Below are 21,903 nucleotides of genomic sequence, written 5' to 3'. Positions count from 1 at the left end.
TATATCATCGTTTGTACCATGATTCTAAATCTACCATTGCAACTTCACCTTTGGATAGTTGAGAAGACACGGGAACCATTTGATTGTATCCTTTGACGTACCTGTGATGCAGTTGAACCAAGATGAGCTCGTCCAGCTTTAGGAGTGCCGATATTAGTACCAGAACTGGTGAAGGTTCCAGTACCACGTAATGTTGCCGTATCGTAATTCATACCACCTCCTTTTGCTCCAGCACCACCTGCAACAAGAATCAAATAAACTTTATTTTTAAAAACAAAGAAAAGCAAAACCAATGAAATAAACTCAATGGAAGTGTATATTACAATAATTGCACATGGGCTTTCCATAAACCCCATTGGAGATTGACATTAGGCACACAAGGCTAGTCTTTCCAGATACCAATTCTTCCGCAATCGAATATGGGGTATCATTTTTCTACCAACTGAACCTTGTATAATTATTGTTTAGAAACCCGAAATAATGTTGATTACATTATCTGCAGCCTTGAAAATACTCGGATTAAATACAGACTGTCATATTACTCTAATGTATTCTAGTTAACATATACATGGATATACCGACCTGCAGCACTTCCTCCAACTATACTACCAGCTCCAGCCATACCTCCAGCAGCTGTGACGGCACCTAGATTAGAACCAGCTCTTGGTGGGGATATAGCTACTGGAGCACCACCAGCCCCTGCTGGTCTAACACACCATCCAGGTTTACATCTAAAATTAAAACACAATAAGGATGAAGGGCTTGACTAGCTTTTTAAAGAAACAACTCGAAATGTCGTTTAAAGAAATACTTAGCTTAACAACAAATAATCTTTACAAACAATGTATCGTGCTACAATGCAAACAATTTGTTCCTGGTTTGCAATTTATTTCTTCTTTACTCTCCAAATCATTGGCTTCAGTGTATTAACTGCTTGCTATAATTCATACTTACAGGTAAAAGGCCCACATCATGCTGCTAGCCAAAGCTAGGATTCCCAGAACAGTTCCAACAACAGCTCCGGCTCGTGGTCCACCTCCTACAAATCCTCCACTTGGCACTCCACCTATAGCTGCTGCAGCTAGTGGTTGGGCTGATCCACCTCCAAGTAAAATACCAGACCCTCCACCTCCTCCAGATACCACAGTTCCTCCACCTGTTCCTCCGATTCCCCCTCCACCTGTACCACCTGTACCACCTGGTATAATTGGAGGTATTGTTACAGGAGGAACAGCTGTTACCTTTGGAAGATCAGGTTTCGGTGTTCTAATAATTATTGTACTGAAAGATGAAAAACCTTCAATAATGATATACTGACAAGATATCCAGCGCAAGCGAATTATTGAAATAAAATACGTTAGTCCCGAAATGATCTAAATAGTGTCGTTTGGACGTTAACACCCCCACCCCCTCCCCCTCTCTCGCTGACGAAATACCTAGCAGCGGGTGCGAAGTCGGAGGAGAATTCATTGCATAAACAAGACGAAATTGACTTTAATCGCTATCCATTTATCATAAATATCGAAACCTAATTAAATTCTCGGATTATCCACTGTCCACGTCGTTTTCCATGATTTTTATCTCAGAAATTGTTGTACGTCTAGCTCTTCATAAAGTTTATCAAAATATACATCAAGCGCTCAATCTCCGCGTGCACACTAAACAATGATATCTTTGGTGGAAATCAAATAAATATTGGTACGCTTAGATCTACTCCACCAACCAAATGTATAAAACATGTTGTTCCTACCTTCCTGATAGCGAGAAAGGAGATGGTGCTATAGCAACGTCTCCAATCCAAACTGTTTGTCTTTTATTGGCAGCCATATCCATAACACGCAAACCATTAAAATACATTCCTAAAAAATACAATTTTTGAATAATAATAGATTTCACAGAAGTTAACTCTTAATAAAATGCCCAGGGTTCAAGTGTGCAGTAACATTATCGCTCAGCAGATTTTCGCCTATCAGTTTAATGAAATAACTAATATTCGATTGTTACAATTAGATCGGAGATGTTGAACGTAGAAGGGTGTATGTTAAATCAGAGACAAATCGCTGTCAATAAAAACATTAAAGATTCGTTACATCGTAAACGTTCAATGGAAGCTCGTGGAAATGAAGAGAAGTTCATTGTTAGGCTATTCTATAATTAGTCTAGACTTTTCTTTTAGAACGCTATAAACAATATGTCAGAGAAACAAAATCTATGGCGATAAAAGGTACATACATTTTATAATTGTTAACAATTGCCCGCGATGACTTCCTCTACTGTTAGTGTTTAACGTCCGTTCCACCGATGGTGATATAGCAGACAAGTTGTCTTATTATTATGCTTAGCACACGCGCACGCGTTTTTGCTTTTGCTTTTTGCTGTGGGACGAAAGCGGAGTTCCCGGAGTAAACCCACGAGATCAAGAAGGCGTCTCTATCTCCACGTCATATACTCTCACATCAGGGATCGAAACCAAAACCGCAATCCAGGGGTTAAGCGACACTCTAGACCTCTAGTCCACCCAAGCACGCCTCCACCGGCCACGTGATGACTAATTACTGCAGCCTTTGGATGCTAAATATATATCAGTAGAATATGTAAGCTATAGTGTAAAGGTTGACTAGGGTATATTACTATATATGAACTGGACATAAATAAATATAAATTATTAAACTCACCGGCAATAATACCATTAAATGGACGCTGTATCGCATTGTTCACCCTGTAACCACCGATATGTATAGATCCATGTTTGTCAAATATACCATGACGAACTGAAATAATATACAATAAAAATAATACACACAAATAATATACAATAATAATACACACAATTAATACATACAATACGCAAAAATAGAAACTGGAATAATAATTAAAGTAGAAACCATCAACTAAGAAATAAGAGAATTTGAGAACATGCCTGCCTTTGTACAAGCCAGCCCTATCAATGATACTCTTGGGGACCAGGTGAAATGCTACGCGTGCACATTGTCATGTATTGCATATTTTGTAATATTCCAGTTTAAATCTGAAAAATGCACGAAGAGATGGCAAGTTCTGGTTTCAGAAGTTACCTTACTGCACAAAGAGTTTGAACAGTTTTGTAAGGAAGACTTGCCAAAATATGACAGCACATCAGAGAGACCATTTCGCCATTTCGAAACGAAAATAAAATAATTTGATTGTCAACTGGTGAGAAATGTAAAACTTACCGGAATGTGAATTAATTCTGGCACCAATATCATCCACCCGTAAGGTGGCGTTGTTACTCGTCCTGTAGAACCTGACCACATGATATTTACCATCATTAAATTGTCTGGATGATTGAACAATTTTACTCGATTTACCAGATGAGTCGGTGTCGTACTCAGCAATAACATGGCCGTTTTCCTAAAACAGAATACATAATGAACCATTTCATATCCTGATCATTAAAGCTCCCGAGTTGCGGATTGTTTGTTTTTGAATTTCTAGGTTCTCTCCCTTGGCACGAGTTTCTTTTTGATTTACGTGACGCCTTATGTAAACATAAAATTTCCCCATTGACTTTAATGTTAATTCTCGTCTCTTAGACCGGCTCTAACATTTTCCAAAATCTTCGTTGGATAGATAGCTTTCTGCCACAGATGTTGCAACATGTAGCAAACTCTTGCCCAAAAGCACGCATGGGGTTCATCATGAAAAACTTGAGATACACAAGCTGGAAGTAGAGACAAGTAAACATGCAATTTTTGATCCGAATTTCAACCTAACCAACAACTCAACTCTTGTATCCTTCCGCCTCAAAATCATGAATATTCACCAAAACCTGGCAGAAAATGTATTTTCAACCCCCTTTCTCCCATTCTACACCAAAACGTCAACAAAAGGGGAAAGGGAGAGAACATACTCCTCGTTTGATTAGAGCTAATCCCACTAAACACTGCTTTAGTGGAAGCAAATTTCTGTTGCAAATTATGACTGGTCAATAGTCCGATTAACAACCAATATCTAACTGAGTAACAAAATCGTTAAATTTTAAACAAAGCTCCAAATTGGACCAAATATGTTTACATAACGTTACGTAATGACTAACGATTTTATTATGGCCAATTAACCAGTGCATAGCAGACTATTGCAGAAAAACTAATTGCGTGACAAACGAGGCTATCAACACGAATACAATGTAAACAACTGTATGAAGACGAAGAATACTTCAACCGTTTTTAATACCTTAAATCACTGTCCAAAGTTTTAGGGAAGACCCAGATTAAACGAAGGGGTGTCATGTTGCTGTACTAGGGATAGATTTGATTGAACGGAAAGAATAGACAAACTCCCTCAAAAGCTCAAGTATAAGAAGCCAATCCAGCAATGGACAGAGGGATTACTCGGACCATTGCTTCAGGAATATGGGGAGAGAAAGACTAAAAATAACTTTGGCCCCACATTCGTGGGTGACGGCGTAGTCCTTATCGTTGGAACCCGGTATTATACCGCCCAGTAGACCCTTACGACCAATCCACCAACTTTTATTATTTATCAAAATGTCCATGTATTTGGTTATTTACGTGTGGTGTGATTCCCCTACCCGAACTATTGGGCAACTCTTCATAATCGTTTTAACTGTCTTGGATTTGCCAACAATAATTATCAATGACCTGGATTGTAATCAGAAACTCGAGATTTCGCAATGAATGTATTCAAGAGGGCAACGACTGATAACTCGGTTCGACCATATCTACCAATTACTAATTATCTATAATAAATAGTTAATTGTAACTATAATAAAAACAGTCCAATCTTAATTATAACTATAATAAATGCAATCCAATCTTAATTGTATTTATAATAAATACATGTACAGTCAAATCTTAACTCGATTTATAACAAATACTGGCCAATCTTAACTCTATTTATAACAAATACTTATCATTCTTTTAAGAATTAAAATTCTATCTATAATAAATACTGACTAATCGTAACTCAACTCTATTTATAATAAATACTTACCAATCTTAACTCTATAAAATCACCAACCAAACCACTGTTCACTCTCATTAGTATTCCATCGGGTTCATTGGTCATAAATCCAAAAGCGATATCATCGGTCATGGTGCTGGGTTCGAATCCCTGGGAGTAAGTATATATTAATACACCATCCTTAGTTCTAGTTTCCTTCAACCGGAATCCGATAGCCTCTGTAATAATAATAACAATGTGTAATAGCCTCTGTAAAAACAATGTGTAATAGCCTCTGTAATAATAAGAACGTGCAATAGCCTCTGTAATAATAACAACGTGCAATAGCCACTGTGATAATAACAATACGTAAACGTCTTTATAATAACACTGTACACAGTACACAGTATGGATGGTTGAATGGAATGGGGTTTAAGGTCCCAACGGGTCTGTGATATCCGTTAAAATGAAGACGGGGGACCTCGTTTTTGATTTCTCTCAGCATCAGATGATGTATTTCAGAATAACTGACATGACCCAACTTTTACAGAATTTCAGGTCTAGCGATACAAATTACGGTCGGAAATCATCCGGTAGTGTTGGACGCCGTCATACAAGTAATATGTCACTATATTAGATATCACAGATTAGACGGACGGACAGACGGACAGGCAGTTCAACAACCTATTATTCCCCCACTATTTAAACTATAGATTGTTAAAATTGGTGCCCTACCTTCATTACAGATTGTTCCTACAAATGATGTCATATTACAATCACATCTGAACAAGGCACCATCAGGAACACACTTTCCATAATTAGTGCAGGTATCTGGTCCGCAAACAGCCTGGATTTCTGAAAACGTCAAACACATTACAATATTAAGAATTCTTAATCATTTTAAACAAACTTCAGTTCATAGCAGATAAGTAAAATGACTGACTTTTTGTATATAATTTAAGGTCAATTTCATAAAAACTCGCCTTGCAAAACGTTTATGCAGGTGACTGTATTTTAAAATGTCGAATTCATTCGAGACACAGGGACCAAAGATGGTTGCCAGGTGACTACACATTTAGGACACCGAGAGTAAAATAAACTTACCAGTACACCCTGTAATAATGTTCGTAGAACCGCCGCCATATTTAACCAAATCAGGAACAGCACCACTCAAGTCTATAGATGCCAGACATCCCTGGAAACCATTTTTAGACAACAAGGCACCGCTAACGTAGTCTTGGTCAAACATGTTCTGTGGTAGGCCACCAATATACAGTGGACCCTGTAGGTCAATACTAGTATCCCGTCCTTCACTGGCGATAGTAGTTGATATTCCATCAATACTCACACTGAATCGACGATTATCAACACGTCGTATTGTCACCGTATGCCATTTATTGTCGTTCAACGGTTGTGGCGTGTTCATACGCAGAGCTGGAGAACTGTCGCTGGTGTTGAAGGCGAAATGAAGATATCCATTGTACAACTCCACAGAAAGGAATTCCCTGTTACGTCCGCCATTAAATAACAAGACACCGCTGGTTTCCTTGGTTTTAAACATAAAGTTAATGACCATTGAAGCTGGTATTCTCAGTGTAGGAAGTTGGACGAATGTGTCACGGTTTTTGATTGTGATTGGGTTATAGATTAAGGGAGGTAATCGATCTATATCAGTCAGGTTGAAACTGATCAAGTTATCACCTGGTTGTTTCACGGCCGTCTCAAACACACTGACGTCATTAAACATGAAACCTTGCATGTAACCAATATAATTCTTGGCATTGCCGCCGATCTGAACATTGTCGTTAGCTAGGCCACCAATAAATATCTGCTCAATATCAAAGAAGAACCGCTCACCTGACAATTCACCTGAAGAAAAAGAAATGGTGTTAATTTAAAGATACATTATGGGAGATTAGATAAAGATCTGACAGTTCCCACTATAATAGTTAAAAACTAGATAATGTAAAGGGAACAGGCTAAAAAATTTCAGTCAAATTGATCCACTATGAACCGAGAATTAAGCGAATGAAATTTCTGCCTAGCCTCGATCATCATTACTAAAATCTCGATCATCCATTTCATGATTAAATTATGAATGGAAGTCAAGCAGCAAATGCGATCATAATCCAGTAAATATCACAGGCAAGCAATAACATCGAGAGTTGATTATGGTCTGGATAAGTTAATTAATGTCTAATTAATAATTAAGATAACATTTCAGGCCACAAGAAAGACCTGCAATTGGCAGATTTTGCTCTTGCATAATGTACGTTTAACTGTGAAATATCTAAAATTTGTTATATCTGTTCACCTTTAAGCTTAAAGGGTTGTTATAAGCCACTGATTATGTTTGTTAAACTATTTATGAAATATTGTTTAAAAGTATTTATATATATATATATATATACTTACCCATTTGTCTCTCACCATCATCTACCCAGACTTCTATCTGATTACCACGTCGACTGATGTACACAGTGTGCCATTGGAAATCATTTAAATTCTCCCCAGCATAGAACGACTGAAACAAAAACATAAATGTGTTTCACTTAAATTATTTTCCTAAACTAGAAAACAATATCACCAGGAAACAAAAACGCCAAGAGTGAATATCTTCTCCTGATTTAAATACTAGCATTAAACCTTGTAGTTGCCAATTTGTTGGGTTAACGGAAGCATCGTGTGAAACACAGTCAATAGGGTTTACACTCCGATTAAAACACAGATCCTATTTCGTTTCGTTTTTTATAGCTAAAAAATTTCTTTTTTTTGTGTTGACTACACCAGGATCTGGACGAGTTGTTACCATTGACGTGTTCTGGATGATGTGAGGGATTTGCCAATGATACGGTTTGTTAGACGAACTTTAGGCGTGAGGTGCACGGATCTTTGGGTAATCCACTAGAAACATCAATGCTGATTGGTTAATCAAATATCTGACGTCATAGGGTCAAAAGCCGCTCGTATGACCTCTGACGTGATCTCCCAAAACAACTGATCAGATCTTCATGTACTGTAGGCTATCGAAAGTATAAAAAAACTAAACGAAATATAGATCTGTATTGTAATCAGATTGCTAGGTTTTACTGTGAGACTGTCAACAAACCAATTTACAAGAGGAAGTGAATGGAAACCGGAAATATGCACAAGGCAGCAGGAACGCCCAGAACATGGCGTAGTGAAGGATTAAAACATTACCTTTGTCTCGCCTCCTAAATTAGTAGTGATTTTTATCCTGCCGTTTTCTAATTCACATCTGAGATATTCGTTTGACACGTCAGTGTGAGTCTGGAACAACAAGGCGTCACTAAGGGGTGATTTAAATCGCATAGAGATGTCGTTGGTATGAGTCTGGGTGGCGTCCATAGAAACAACAGCAAATTGTTTACCATTGAGAGCACCAACTAAAGCGTCTGCAATAGAAATTAATAGACGATGTCATCTAGCTGAGAAACATACACTTCAAAATATCAAAATAAATTACAAAGCCCAGTTCAACAACAAAAAGAACAATGTTTTTCAAGATGATGAGAATATTCTAGGCTTTGTATCAATAACAAGTTATATAAGATGTTAGGAAAAGAGTAAGCACACCACAATTTGTTTCCTTCCACTAACTACTTAACTATTAAGTTATATTTATAGCACGGCTTTCATGAGTTAACAGGTTTAACCAGAGGCCGTAGGCCGAGGTGTTAAAACTGTTAGCGAATGAAGCCTGCTATAAATGACTTGTAACATTGACACCTGCTCAACATTCTTGTTGTTATCGCACAGAAAACCCACCCCACGTCTTCTCTATATGATTTCTACTAAAACTAGCGTAAACCAGCAAAAGTGTGCAATAACATTGAACATGTCTAGTTACTGCACGGTTAAGCGCCACCCAATCTGCTTAATGAACGAAAAGAACAAAAGAAGATTTCCCGTCCATGTTACAAATAGTAACTAAACTGGCAATACACAGGATCAATTGTTAAAATACAAGTATTGTTCATATTGAGCACCGTTTCAATGTCTCCAGTTTTTATAAAATTAGTTATTGGCACATCTCTGATGACTCATTAACTAAGTTGCTTGTTGTTGCTTACATGTTTTACAATAAAGACTGCGAAAGTCTGATTGAATACGTACCCTTATCACAGTTTCTACCAGTAAAACTGGTTCCTCTACAATCACATCTGTACCCATTCCAAGTATCCCGACAAAATCCATTCAGACATGGTTGGAGAACGGCACATTCTCTCGGCATACTCAAACATCTTCTATCAACTTTTCCGTAGAGGAACTGATCACTGACCAACGAGTGGAGATTGATCTGTTTTCCATTAACTCTAAGATCCTGGAAGCATCCCTGGTAGCCTTCACGAGACCAGACGTGCCAAGGAAGGCTAGTGAAACTGTCGAAGCCACCCACATAGAAAGCTCCTTTCAAGTTATCTCTTAATACTTCACCACTGACAAAGTTGATTCGCTTGGACTCGCCATTCAGAAGAAGATCTATGTGGCGGTTGAAGAACCTGATCTCGACCTCCTTCTCCTGACCATCAGAGACAACACGTGGTGAGAAGGGAACTCTGCGAGTAAAGCTGCCGAAGTCATAGACAAAGTAGAGTTTACCATCAAATAGTTCAACAGCTATAAAGTTGGGAGCGTTGGCTTCTCCACGGTTAAACAGCATCAAACCGTTATCTTTGATGGTTCGGAACCTGAAGTGAATGACTCCACCTTCCTGAACCTTCAGTGTCGGTAACGTGATGTAAGTATTGGATTCTTTAAATGTAACTGGAGTTGGTCCAACAACTGGAGCTAAAGTCACTCGTGGTGGAGGTGGCGTTCTGATTTGAGGTCGTCCAGTAATAATAACAGGTCCTCTGGTAACTGGACGAGGTCGGATGTTGATCCGCTCATCTGTAATATCAATATTACCGTGAGAAGAACCAGCAAGTCCAATCAAGTTGACGTCTGTGATGATATTACCATCTCGTGTCGAGTAAATCATCTGAATGAAAAATAAACCAACAGTTACGGGACTGTATAGTGATGTGGACGATGATGGGTCCATTCACTGAGATCTTTGATTTAGGCCCAAATACAATTGCCGATGTGTAGGTTTGTTTTGTGGGGCGATACGTTTCCAGATAATTTTGTGTTCCACTGGGCCCCAAAATTTAAATTTAATAGTATAGAGCTTGTCTTATCACTAAAAAATAATCGAACAATCCAGTTATAACCGTATAAATTATAGTATTTATCTATTATCATTTCTATTCACAATATTCCAGATGATGTTTTAATCATTTTAAAACGACAACAGCGAGTTTATACATCCGAAGCTTTTCCGAGCTGGAGATTGCGCTTTCAACAATTATAAACGTGCGGATTATGTGTAGTACTCATCGGTTACAAGGTAGTCGGTGCTTTTCAGTGTCAGTGTTCGAAACAACAGACTTCACATGATGCACAGAGAAATAAAAGTATTATTTAGAGAGAATTTATATAAATAAATATGAAGCTTACATCTGCGACACCACCATCGAAGTTTCGTCTCACTACACCATTAGTGAGTTCATATGTATTGGGTGTACCACCAACCCAGACATCTGCTAATGTCAGTAACTGTATATCATCATTCTCAAATATATAATCTCTTCCATTTCTACCATCAACTGATATATTGATCTGTATAACATTTAATACAAATATTTTATACAATTATTCATATTTAAAAATAGTATTTATATTAATATTCCAGAACATTGTTCATATTCCAGAACATTGTTCATATTCAATACAATTATTCATAGTTAATACAATTGCTCATATTAGTATACGATAATAGTATTCATATTCAATACAAATATTCACATGCAATACACTTATTCATATTCAATAACATTATTAATATTTAATACAAATATTAAAATTCACTAAATCTGTAAGCCATTCATAGACAATATAATCATTCAAATAATCATGTTTTTATTAATATTTTAGAGAAGCTACGACTTACCCTGCGTCCACGTCTGTTAACGTTAACACGATGCCATTCCCAATCGTTATACCCAGCACCAGTGTCAGGAGCAATAGTTATTTCTTTAGGACTTCCATCATCATCATTTACAAATACAAGTTTACCACCCTGTAATTAAAACGCACTAGTAATTTGTTGGAAATACTGGTCAGATCGTCTTGCCGTTACAAGCACTTTAACATTATCAGCGACAATCTGATTCAAATACACATCTATATTTCCTTTCGTTTTTTTTATACTTTCGATGGTCTACACTACATAAAGATCTGACAAGTTGTAGTCGAAGGTCGTGTCAGGGGTCGTACGGGCGGCTTTTGACCCTATGACGTCAGACATTGATTAATCAATCAGCGTAGGCGTTTTTTGCGGATTAGCCACTGTTCCGTGCATGGCACGCCAAGAAGTAAGACACTAACACATGTAGTACTTAGAATAAGGCTATTTTTTTATTTTCTGGAGCTGTCAAGCCAGCAAGAGTGTTATTGTCCCTTTAAAGATTAATATCTAACCAGTTTGAGTTTTATTATAATCAATAAAGTATAAAACTGTTGTTAAATTGTGAGGCTAAACCAATCTGTGCCCTAAGAAACCTGTTTGGATATAAATAAAATTAAATGAGGTTTAACGTGTAACTGTTCTGCTAAAAGAGACGAACATATTCTTATTTCGAATTGACTAATCATATCGTCGTCAACATAGCTGTAGGCTAAATGATAGTATACTATACCTTTAAACTAAGATGCATTTCTCTGCCATCTTCACCTTGGTGGAACCACAACAAACCATCTGGTTTATCTGTGATGAAGTGGAAACTAAGATCTTCTTGTTCCGTTCTCTCATAGTAAGATGCTGGTAGTGTGTTGTAATCAAACTTATATTTTAAATAAGATAAACCGTTAAATCTGATAACTTTAGTTGTGCCACGTCTATCTGATGTATCAACTATCGGAGGACCCTGGGTGTAAGCTGGGCGTATCGTAGTTATCTCCCCATAACCTAAAAATATATAAATAGTTTGATTAATATCTGGGAACCTTATTTAAGAGATTGAGAAATCTAGGGCAAACTACAATAGTGTGAAACTGAATCTATTACAAAATGAAATGAAATGGAGTTTAACGTTCTACTGTTCAGGTCCGAGCTGGGCTAATGAAGACGGGCATACTCCATACAGTGTGCTATGATGGAAATTGTGCCCGGACAGCGGCACTACGGCCTACTCTTATATCGAAGAGATCTTTTACGTGCACGCCAATGTGTACATGGGACCTCGTTTTCTGTCCCATCCGAACGACTAGACAGCTGTCCTTGTCAGGCCCTCCGTCCTGCATCACTGACAAGGGGGAGCCACGCCGGATGATTCTTTAACAGTTCAATTTCGTTCAGTATTTACAAAGATATACAGGATACCGCGCCACCTAGGATTTCGATGAAATATTTTCGATAGGCCTCTTGTCAATCCAAGCCCGAAAATTGTCTAGAGTTGATATTTTGATTTTGTTTTCTTCATTACAAACTATCAATTTGTGAATATTGGGGCGCCTGTCAAACCTCGTGGGTTTTCTCCGGGTTCAATTGAAATAAAATTCAACCATGTGTTAGTCCCGAAATGACCTAGTTTGTGTCAAGTGGACGTCTCTCTCTCTCTCTCTCTCTCTCTCTCACTCACTTTATGGTATCTTGGCAATACAACCATCGTCAGTGAAAGGCGCGCTCTCTCTCTCTCTCTCTCTCTCTCTCTCTCAGTTTATGGTATCTTGGCAATACAACCGTCGTCAGTGAAAGGCGTTCAAACAATGGAACCCATTCATTAAAACGTTGATAAACAAAAGTGTAATTGTGAATGGGAACCGTTAAGAAGATCTTAGGCGGGGGGGGGGGGTATCCTGTTCAACAGTTTATTAGATAACAACATAAACGTGTTTTATATAGCCACGCCCTTGATATATATACTACTATAGATAGCTACTTCCGGTACATGAAACACTAGTTGGCATTATCTTATTATACGATTATATAACAAACTGACTGATATTACACAGCAGTCCAGCAAAAGTCACTAGTTCGCATTATCCTAGAATACCATTATATAACAAACTAACTGATATTACACAGCAGACCAGCAAAAATCACTGGAAAGGCAGAATTTATTCTTCTTGTAGTAAATATTTCGTTATGTTTAAAAATAATTTTAGTTTTATAATTGGCTTAAATTCTCGAACATAACATCGCCCATATCTGAACACAGGTTTTATCTGTAGCCGTTAATTTTTCAATAAATACATCAAAGAAATCGACAATTTAATTTTTAAAAAGAGAATTTTAAAGAGATAGGAGTCAGTGTAAAAACGGTCGATGATGTATAGAATACATAGCTCTATATATAATGTACAGTGAGTCACTAAGGTAAATCACGATTTATTATTTCAACCTATTTTATCTTAATGAACTGTTCTAAATATGCATTAACAGTTTATATCCTTATCAAAGACGAGTCTATTATTTAATAGTATGGGTGGTAGAATGCGTCTGGTTTTGGTAAGTACCAGTATCGCGGTATGTAAAAAGATACCATACTATGGTAGCTATGACATCATACTTGATGGACAGATGTGATAATATTTACACACACCTTAAACAATAAAACTTTATCATTTCCTGTTTAATATACACACGTCTATAGACTTGTTTAGCCAGGCGCATATAGAATGGCCCAGTAAACAAATCAGTGTCATTTTGAGACTAACATGCGGTTACTTTTATTTACTAGTGTTACGTGCACGCAGCAGGGTGTGAGAAAATCACCCGCTAGCCCTGTAGTACATGTATTTACTAGGGTTACGTGCACGCAGCAGGGTGTGAGAAATTCAACAGTCAGCCTTGTAGTACATGTATTTACTAGCGTTACGTGCGTGCACACATCAGGATGTGAGAAAATAATCCGTTAACCTTGTAGTACATGTATTTACTAGGGTTACGTGCACACAGCAGGGTGTGAGAAAATCAACAGTCAGCCTTGTAGTACATGTATTTACTAGGGTTACGTGCACACAGCAGGGTGTGAGAAAATAATCATTTATTATAACCTTGTAGTACCACTATGGATTGAGAAAATCTCATCACAAGAATGTTCTGTATTCGATTCAAGAATACCTCATGAGGTTAACATTCCCCACAGATACTTTTTGAGGGGTAGTGCATGTGTGACTGACATAGAAAGTGTGCCTAACCCGTCGAATGGGACGAAATACCAAGGTCTATAAGCGAAGAAGAGACGAATGATGAGTTTAACTGTGATTTCAGTGTTTAAGTTTATAAATAGCTCATCTCATCAAACACCAGATACTGTTACTATTTATATACCCTCCTAAATCTAAACAGAATGAACTTACACAAAATATATCATTTATTTACTAGAGTACGCTAATAGAAATATATATCATATCAGAATACCAATCTTAGAAATATATAGTACGTCATTAATATCAGAATAAAAATCTTAGAATTAGAACAAGCAAGTACGTCAATCATCAGAAATAAACCAGAAATACATTTGTTACAGGTTCACCCCTTAAAAAAAGGTGTTTCATACATTTATAAACCTTTAACGGTAAATCCCTTGATCTTTGGGGTATATTCTATGCCCGGAATAACTTGAGGTCTGAAAGTCGTGGGAGGTTTTGGATAAATACAGGGGAATTTAGGATTATTCTTCTAAATGTTTTTCTTTAAACGTGTAACAGGTTATTTTTCCAGGGTAGGGTTTTTTTTCCATAAGAAAACATGATAGAAGGTTTTTCTTATGGGAATTCTGGCATATTCTCATTTTGCGTACATGAAAACACAGACGGTTTATAAGCAAGACAAAGTCCTCGACTTCAGTTATGCTGGAGAAGAAAGACTTCAGAAAAAAAACCTCGACAGAATTACCTCGGCCTGTGGGCCTCGGTTTTTCTTTTTCTCGGGTTATTTTCTTCAGTCTTTCTTTCCCCAGCATAACCTCAGTCTCATGCTTTATCCTACACGTACTATAGAACTATACATAGATGAAACAAACAGACCCTTTTCTCCATGAAGACATCTTTCATGAATCATCCAAATTTACATGTATATCGGATGACAAAGTAAATAACTTTTCAAATAAGAGAATCAAATTCAATAATAGAAGCCATTGATTAATAATTTTAACCAGTGGTTAGATGGTTGTCATGGTAATTATAATAGGTGAAATTGTTGAATGATATCATTATATAGATATGATGCCCGGGAAGATGAAATAGACGTTATGTTAATTAACAGGTGTGAAACCGACAAACTTGTTCCATGGTTTAATGTTGATGAAAAGTCGACAAGCTGGTACCTATAGTTGTTAATGACTCACACATTCCAACCTCTACCTCTCCCAAAATATACGGCCGTTAATAAAAACATCACTCAACAAGAAACGGACATTAATACTTTAAAACTTCAGCTTCTTTTCATCTTCAATAATTTTAAACAACACCCCTTCCAGTGTTCACTATAACACACTTTATATTATATCTAATTTTAAAAAACTAACATTATCTCCAGTACGGAACACGTCATCATTTTCCTTGGCCATTTAAATGAAATGAAATGGGGAAAGACGGACTTATATGCATTCTGCTTCTACTAGGCTAATGAAGAAGGGCGACGCCATGCAGTGTGCTATGAGTGAAATTTTGTCCGGACAGAGGCGCCACTGCCTACTCTTATTTCGAATTCCAACTGTCAGATGTTCTTTTGCTTGCACGCTTATTTGTACATAGGACCTCGAATTTCGTCTCATCCGAACGACTATACGCTGTTCTTTCCTTTCTACACGACTAACAATGAGTACCACGCGGGCAAATCCCAATGAACTTTCTCGGACAATGCAGGGATCGAACACGTGACCTCCCAGGTAGTACGTCAACGTCTTACTCACAGAGCCACCGTGGCTCCCACGTGTGTTATGAGGAAATGTTTCCGCTTACTCTTCGTTAAATTCCAACTGCAAGGTCGAACGACTAGATTTTGGCTTCAACATCTTACATTTCTGCTCAGACCCGGATAAAAGTTAGCCATTTAAAGATGCTACAAGATGTTAATTGAAATAAAATTATAATTTTAAATCTAGGAACTGAATGTTTAGAAAACTCGTTTGAAATACAGACAGATAGAAATGTTCACAAGGGTGTCTCTCTAGAAAACCTGATGTCTCTCATTGTTGGTAGGATTCACACGGTTCATAAATCTCAACCAAATGATCCTACTCTTCTGCACCAACTGGGATAATAAGATGAGCCATGCAGTGTGCTAAGAGAGGCATGTTGTCCAATTTGCCAACTCTTCGGCTAGTTCTATTCCATGCACGTGAACTTGTACACTGGATCTAGGGTTTTCGTCTCATCCGAAAGACTAGACGGTGTTTAATCCCAAACCCTCTTTCCTGCACCAATGACCAGCTGAAATGAGGCTGTGGTATCCCGAGGAACTTTCTAGGTCAACAATGGTAGTGTTTCATTTGGCTCATCAATGTGAAACCTAAAAACTATAAAGTGAACAGCATGTTGACGGTTGTCATTTCTATATTATATATTCAAGATTTGACCCCTATACATAATATATTCAAGATTTGACCCCTATACATAATATATTCAAGTTTTGTTACACCGTGTTTCAACTTGCCGTATTTTACACGACGGTTCAATGTTTGTTCACACACGTACATGACATATCAATGGTCGCTGACACGTGGTTAAATAGAACTTTATTTTATATACTCGAGTACATTTATAAGACATTTTAGGTCATATACATTTGGTCAATCGTACATAGGAAGTAGTCAGTTCAACATGAGAATATTGTCACGAAATGGTCATTCCACATGAGAATATTGTCACGAAATGGTCATTCCACATGAGAATATTGTCACGAAATGGTCATTTCACATGAGAATATTGTCACGAAATGACCGGTTGTACATTATTGTCACGAAACGGTCAGTTCAGGATGAGAATATTGTAACGAAATGGTCATTCCACATGAGAATATTGTCACGAAATGGTCATTCTACATGAGAATATTGTCACGAAATGGTCATTCCACATGAGAATATTGTCACGAAATGGTCATTCCACATAAGAATAATGTCTCGAAATGGTCATTCCACATAAAAATATATTGTCACGAAATGACCGGTTGTACATGATAATATTGTCACGAAACGGTCAGTTCAGGATGAGAATATTGTCATGAAATGTTATACTGGGAACATTGTCACGAAATGGTTTATGATACAGGGAATTATTTCTATTGTTGGGCTCTAAAGATGACCAGTTAAAGAGAAGTGGCAAACGGTTTGCGATTCTCAGACAAGTTCAAAATTAAAATGATTCCAAAAGTAGTTGGATAAATTTCTAGCCGTATATATCATTTAAAGGACAAGGTTCCGTTCCCATCAATTCATTTACGTTCTTTTTTTGAAAAATAACCACTTGTATGCCAAAGAACCGTTAACTATGACTAGAAGGTGGTAGTATGTGTACTAGATAGTGTAAGCATGGTCTATAATCAATGGTAAAGTTAGTGTCATATATAATATACCTGTTCTATTTATAGACTGGGTATACATATAATAACAACAAACCTCGTTCTAATTTCAATTTTAACGAGAAACCATGTTAGAGATCTTAAAATAGAAACTGCTGAATTTGTCAGGAATTACAGGCACTAGGCAATGACTGTGAAACACGCTGTTTTATAAAAACAACAAGACATTAAAACAAGAGTAGGTAAATGTTTGTGATACTATTTCACAGTTAGGTAAGCATTTAATACGGTCTGTGCTACTAGTGCGATAGAGCTCTGATATAACCGTCATTATAATGGTTGTGATATTTACCCCAGTGTTACATAACACTTGAATATACCACACCATTCCTACATGCCACTCCCATACTATATCCACTTCAATATACCACACCATTCCTACACGCCACTGTAATACACCACACACATACTATATCCCCTTGTGATATACCACCCAATCCTATATCCCACTATAATACACCACACCTATACTATATCCCATTGTAATATACCACACCCCTCCTATATCCCACTGTAATATACCACACCTATACTATATCCCACTGTAATATACCACACCTATACTATATCCCACTGTAATATACCACACCTATACTATATCCCTTTGTGATATATGACAGGTGTATCGCTTATATTAGTAATTGTCTCATGTTTATATCCCACCGAACATCAAAAATTAGACCACGTTTATATCCCACAGTAATTTATTACAGATATATGACAATTACTATATTTGTAAAATCTTATTAATGGCCTACGTTGACATCCCACTGTAACATGCTTATAGTTTATATCGCAGTGTAATATATGATTATAATATATTAATGATATGGGTTACATCCCACTGCAATCGAAAACAGGTATATGACTTATATCCCTATGCATTCTATATCAGGTATATTACTGCAATATATTATTTTATCGTTTATACCCTACTGTAGTTGCCTATTACAGTCTTTTCGTAGAATTTAATAAATTGAATACAGGGAAAACAATGGTACATATTAACAGCTATGTAAACCGAATTTCTAATAGTAAAATATATTTAGGGCTTTATATAGGGTATCCAGATTTCTAAACCCACGCCCATTCAACATGTTGTATATTATACACCTAGATACTTACCTATTAACAGTATACATAGATACAGTAATAGATCCATTCTCTAACTTCAAAACAAAAATCCCTCCGGTTTATATACGTTACTCCATCAATACACTCACAATATTATACATCCATATATTAATAACTCTTGTTTTAAATACAGAAAAACCAAACTAACACTTGTTAAGAATGAGGTTTGCTCCCCAGTTGCCTCTCTTCAATACATACAGTCAGATCATCACCCTGATGTTAGCACAGCGTCATAGTACACACGATGTATTCTATTTATAGCACATGGCTTATTTTGGCCAGGCTTACTGCCAGAATGAGGGGAAACATTTTTCATGCTTTTTAGTCATCGGTCTGTTACTTATAAATTATACGGGTCAGCTGATTGAGATGCACGTGCGATTACTGGACGGGGGTCTGGACGGAATTAAGACTAAGCTCAGATTTCCAACGATTACTTTTTGGGTTACGAGCCATGACGATCCAAATCAAGACTTTCACTGGAACATCTACTTCACCATTTTTAATTTTGAAAAGTTCACTTGAAACGTTCAGAACTTCAGAGCAATAGTTTAAGAATTTTCAATAAATAAATGCCTCTGGAAATCGTTGGAAAAAGTCCCACCAAAGCAACACAGCGTGCCGAGGGTTGTGATTGGCGGGTCCTGTGAGTTAATGTTAGGGATTGATGGTTGTAGATTTAGTTGCCAGGGTCGACTGGAGTCTATTCATCCCACGGGTAGGGTGAATCACGTTAGTGTTAAGTGATCTAATCCCTAATTATCCTGAACTTTATAAATAGTGCTGGTCGTGCATATAACTGTTGTAGTCATCTCAATACATGGCATTTATTTGCTGTAAATATTATTTTATTCTATTCACAGGGTGTAACGTTGTTAACAGCACCAGTTATTGCAATTGTCAACTAAAATAAAGACAAGTAACATCGGATAAATAACCGGCGAGAGACGGGACAACAAATTGGGATTTATCAAGCCCGGTGCTCAGTTGTCAGGTATTGCGCATGTTGGACTGACAGGGAAACTTTATCTTATAGATTGGATGCAAAAACAAATCGATGTTCACATCCGCACACTAGAACACACGGTGTTGGTGTTACTGTAAGACTCATCTCTACACTAGAACACACGGTGTTGGTGTTTCGGTAAGACACATATCTACACTAGAACACACGGTGTTGGTGTTACTTTAACACATGTCCGTACTAGAAGACACAGTGTTGGTGTTACTGTAACACATGTCAACACTAGAACACACGGTGTTGGTGTTACTGTAACACATGTCAACACTAGAACACACGGTGTCGGTGTTACTGTAACACATGTCAACACTAGAACACACGGTGTTGGTGTTACAGTAACACATGTCCGTACTAGAACACACAGTGTTGGTGTTCCTTAACAAACATCTAAACTACTAGGATAATTTAACATTTGGATATCTGGAATGAGGTAATGATTGACATCTTGCATCACACTCTAACCTTTTCTCAGGTAAATAAAATAAACAAACCTGAAGATGTTTGTCACGTGGTCAACATATATTACTATCTGTACCGGTTGTGCTATATATATAGGTCAGTACCTGATCTCAGTTACCTATATTTTAAACCAGTAGGACAGATATATTGTTTTCAAAATGAAATGGGGATATACGCCCTACGTCCGCCATACAGGGGTCCTCAATTTTTTGTACCATCCGAACGACACGGGGGAACCAGACAAAATTTCTCGGTTGACACCGGGATCGAACATGGGACTTCCACTGAGTCACCGCAGCTCTATTTAAAAAAAAAAACCAGTAAGTGACTAGATGAAATGTAAAATATTCCACTTGGACCATTTAGACTGCCTCGTATACGACACTCGTTAGAGCTAATTTCGACTATCAATCAAATACTATTTGGTAACCTCTGGGTGGATATAGTGCTGTATATCTTCGGACATTTATCAAAAGTGTTAGATCTATTGATTGTAGCCTATATATAAACGGTATATTTAATTGTGTGCAGCATACAGCATAGTTAAAGTGTGGAATTAGCGCTGTACACGTGTTTACCTTATTCTTATCTACACCGTTACCCAAATCTAAATTTAGAACCAACGTAAATCTTGTAATAAAAAAAGTTGTTATAGAAATGAAATGAAATGGGGTTTAACGTCCTACTGTTCTTCTGTGAACTGGGTTAATGAAGACGGGTATACGCCATGCAGTGTGCTATAAAGGGAAGGTTTGCTCGGACAGTTGCACTACGGTCTACTCTTAATTAGAATACCAATTTTATGTGCATGCCCATGTGTATACGGGACCTCGGGTTTCAATACCATCCGAACGACTATACGTTGACATCCCATTCCAGGTCCTCTGTCCTGCACCACTGACAAGGGCGAACCCGATGATTCTTCTTTGCAAAACCTAGTGTAAACTCGTCAATTTAACCTACTGTAAACGGATCATTTTAGCTTAAGGCTTTTCTTAATTCAAAAAAACTTTCAATTGTCCAAATCATTATAATAAAGAGAAAGATGGGGTTTAACGTCCACTCAACACAAACTATTTCATTTCGGGGCTAACATATGGTTTAATGTTATTTCTATAATTCCCTTTCGCGTAGGGGTCTTTAGCAGTGAGAGGAAACCGTTGGACCTGGAGAACACCCGCGAGGTTCCATAGGTGATCCTACTCCTTGGCACGTAGGAGCGGGTAATCGAAACCACGCCACTCTATTCAACGACAGACCTTACGATCAAATGCGTACGCATTAACCCCCTCCCACACCAACCATTCATTATAATAAGGATCTAAATAAAGTTTTGTTTCACAGATGACCTTTGTCGACCCATCAGTTTCAAGAGAATGTTGCTGTTCATAAATCTGGAACTGACCAAATGAAAACTACTGAAGTAAGTAAGACATGTGATTTTAACCACCTGTCCTCATTTATCTCAGTATCATCAACTTGTTTCAGTCAAAACATTCCAGCTTTATAGATTTTAACCCTTTCTCTATACTCGAACTAACCGTGCGCATTCTACCTAAATTATCGGCTTTAACTTCCTATACTTTAACACCAAGGGGGATTGGATGGCCGAATGGTTAGCACGTGCGCGCTGTTTCATAAGGTCTGTCATTGAGTCCGCTGGCGTGGTTTCGATTCCCCGGTTTCCTCCCACTGC

At 37.5% G+C, this 21,903-nt stretch overlaps 2 protein-coding genes across 2 annotated transcripts in view; both read right to left on the bottom strand.

Moving 5' to 3' along the window:
- Window positions 1-21,903, bottom strand: part of LOC126807743 (aladin) — a 116,799-nt gene that overhangs the window by 8,957 nt on the left and 85,939 nt on the right. The gene's annotated exons all lie outside the window — the stretch shown is intronic.
- Window positions 1-21,903, bottom strand: part of LOC126807705 (uncharacterized) — a 69,989-nt gene that overhangs the window by 4,519 nt on the left and 43,567 nt on the right. The window contains exons 11-25 of the mRNA XM_050532455.2: window positions 11,706-11,974; window positions 10,958-11,086; window positions 10,465-10,626; window positions 9,079-9,946; window positions 8,143-8,357; window positions 7,357-7,465; window positions 6,046-6,810; window positions 5,677-5,796; window positions 4,993-5,180; window positions 3,213-3,390; window positions 2,676-2,771; window positions 1,751-1,859; window positions 955-1,281; window positions 583-731; window positions 102-238 (exon numbers count right to left, since the gene is read on the bottom strand). Of these exons, the coding sequence (XP_050388412.1) occupies window positions 102-238; window positions 583-731; window positions 955-1,281; window positions 1,751-1,859; window positions 2,676-2,771; window positions 3,213-3,390; window positions 4,993-5,180; window positions 5,677-5,796; window positions 6,046-6,810; window positions 7,357-7,465; window positions 8,143-8,357; window positions 9,079-9,946; window positions 10,465-10,626; window positions 10,958-11,086; window positions 11,706-11,974 (3,821 nt within the window). The remainder of the gene's footprint in view (window positions 1-101; window positions 239-582; window positions 732-954; window positions 1,282-1,750; window positions 1,860-2,675; window positions 2,772-3,212; window positions 3,391-4,992; window positions 5,181-5,676; window positions 5,797-6,045; window positions 6,811-7,356; window positions 7,466-8,142; window positions 8,358-9,078; window positions 9,947-10,464; window positions 10,627-10,957; window positions 11,087-11,705; window positions 11,975-21,903) is intronic.

The sequence above is a fragment of the Patella vulgata genome, chromosome 9 (assembly GCF_932274485.2).
Source record: "Patella vulgata chromosome 9, xgPatVulg1.2, whole genome shotgun sequence".
Classification (NCBI taxonomy): Eukaryota; Metazoa; Mollusca; class Gastropoda; family Patellidae; genus Patella; species Patella vulgata.
The sequence above is the reverse complement of the archived record's forward strand: the minus strand, read 5'-3'. Positions and strand labels throughout refer to the sequence as shown.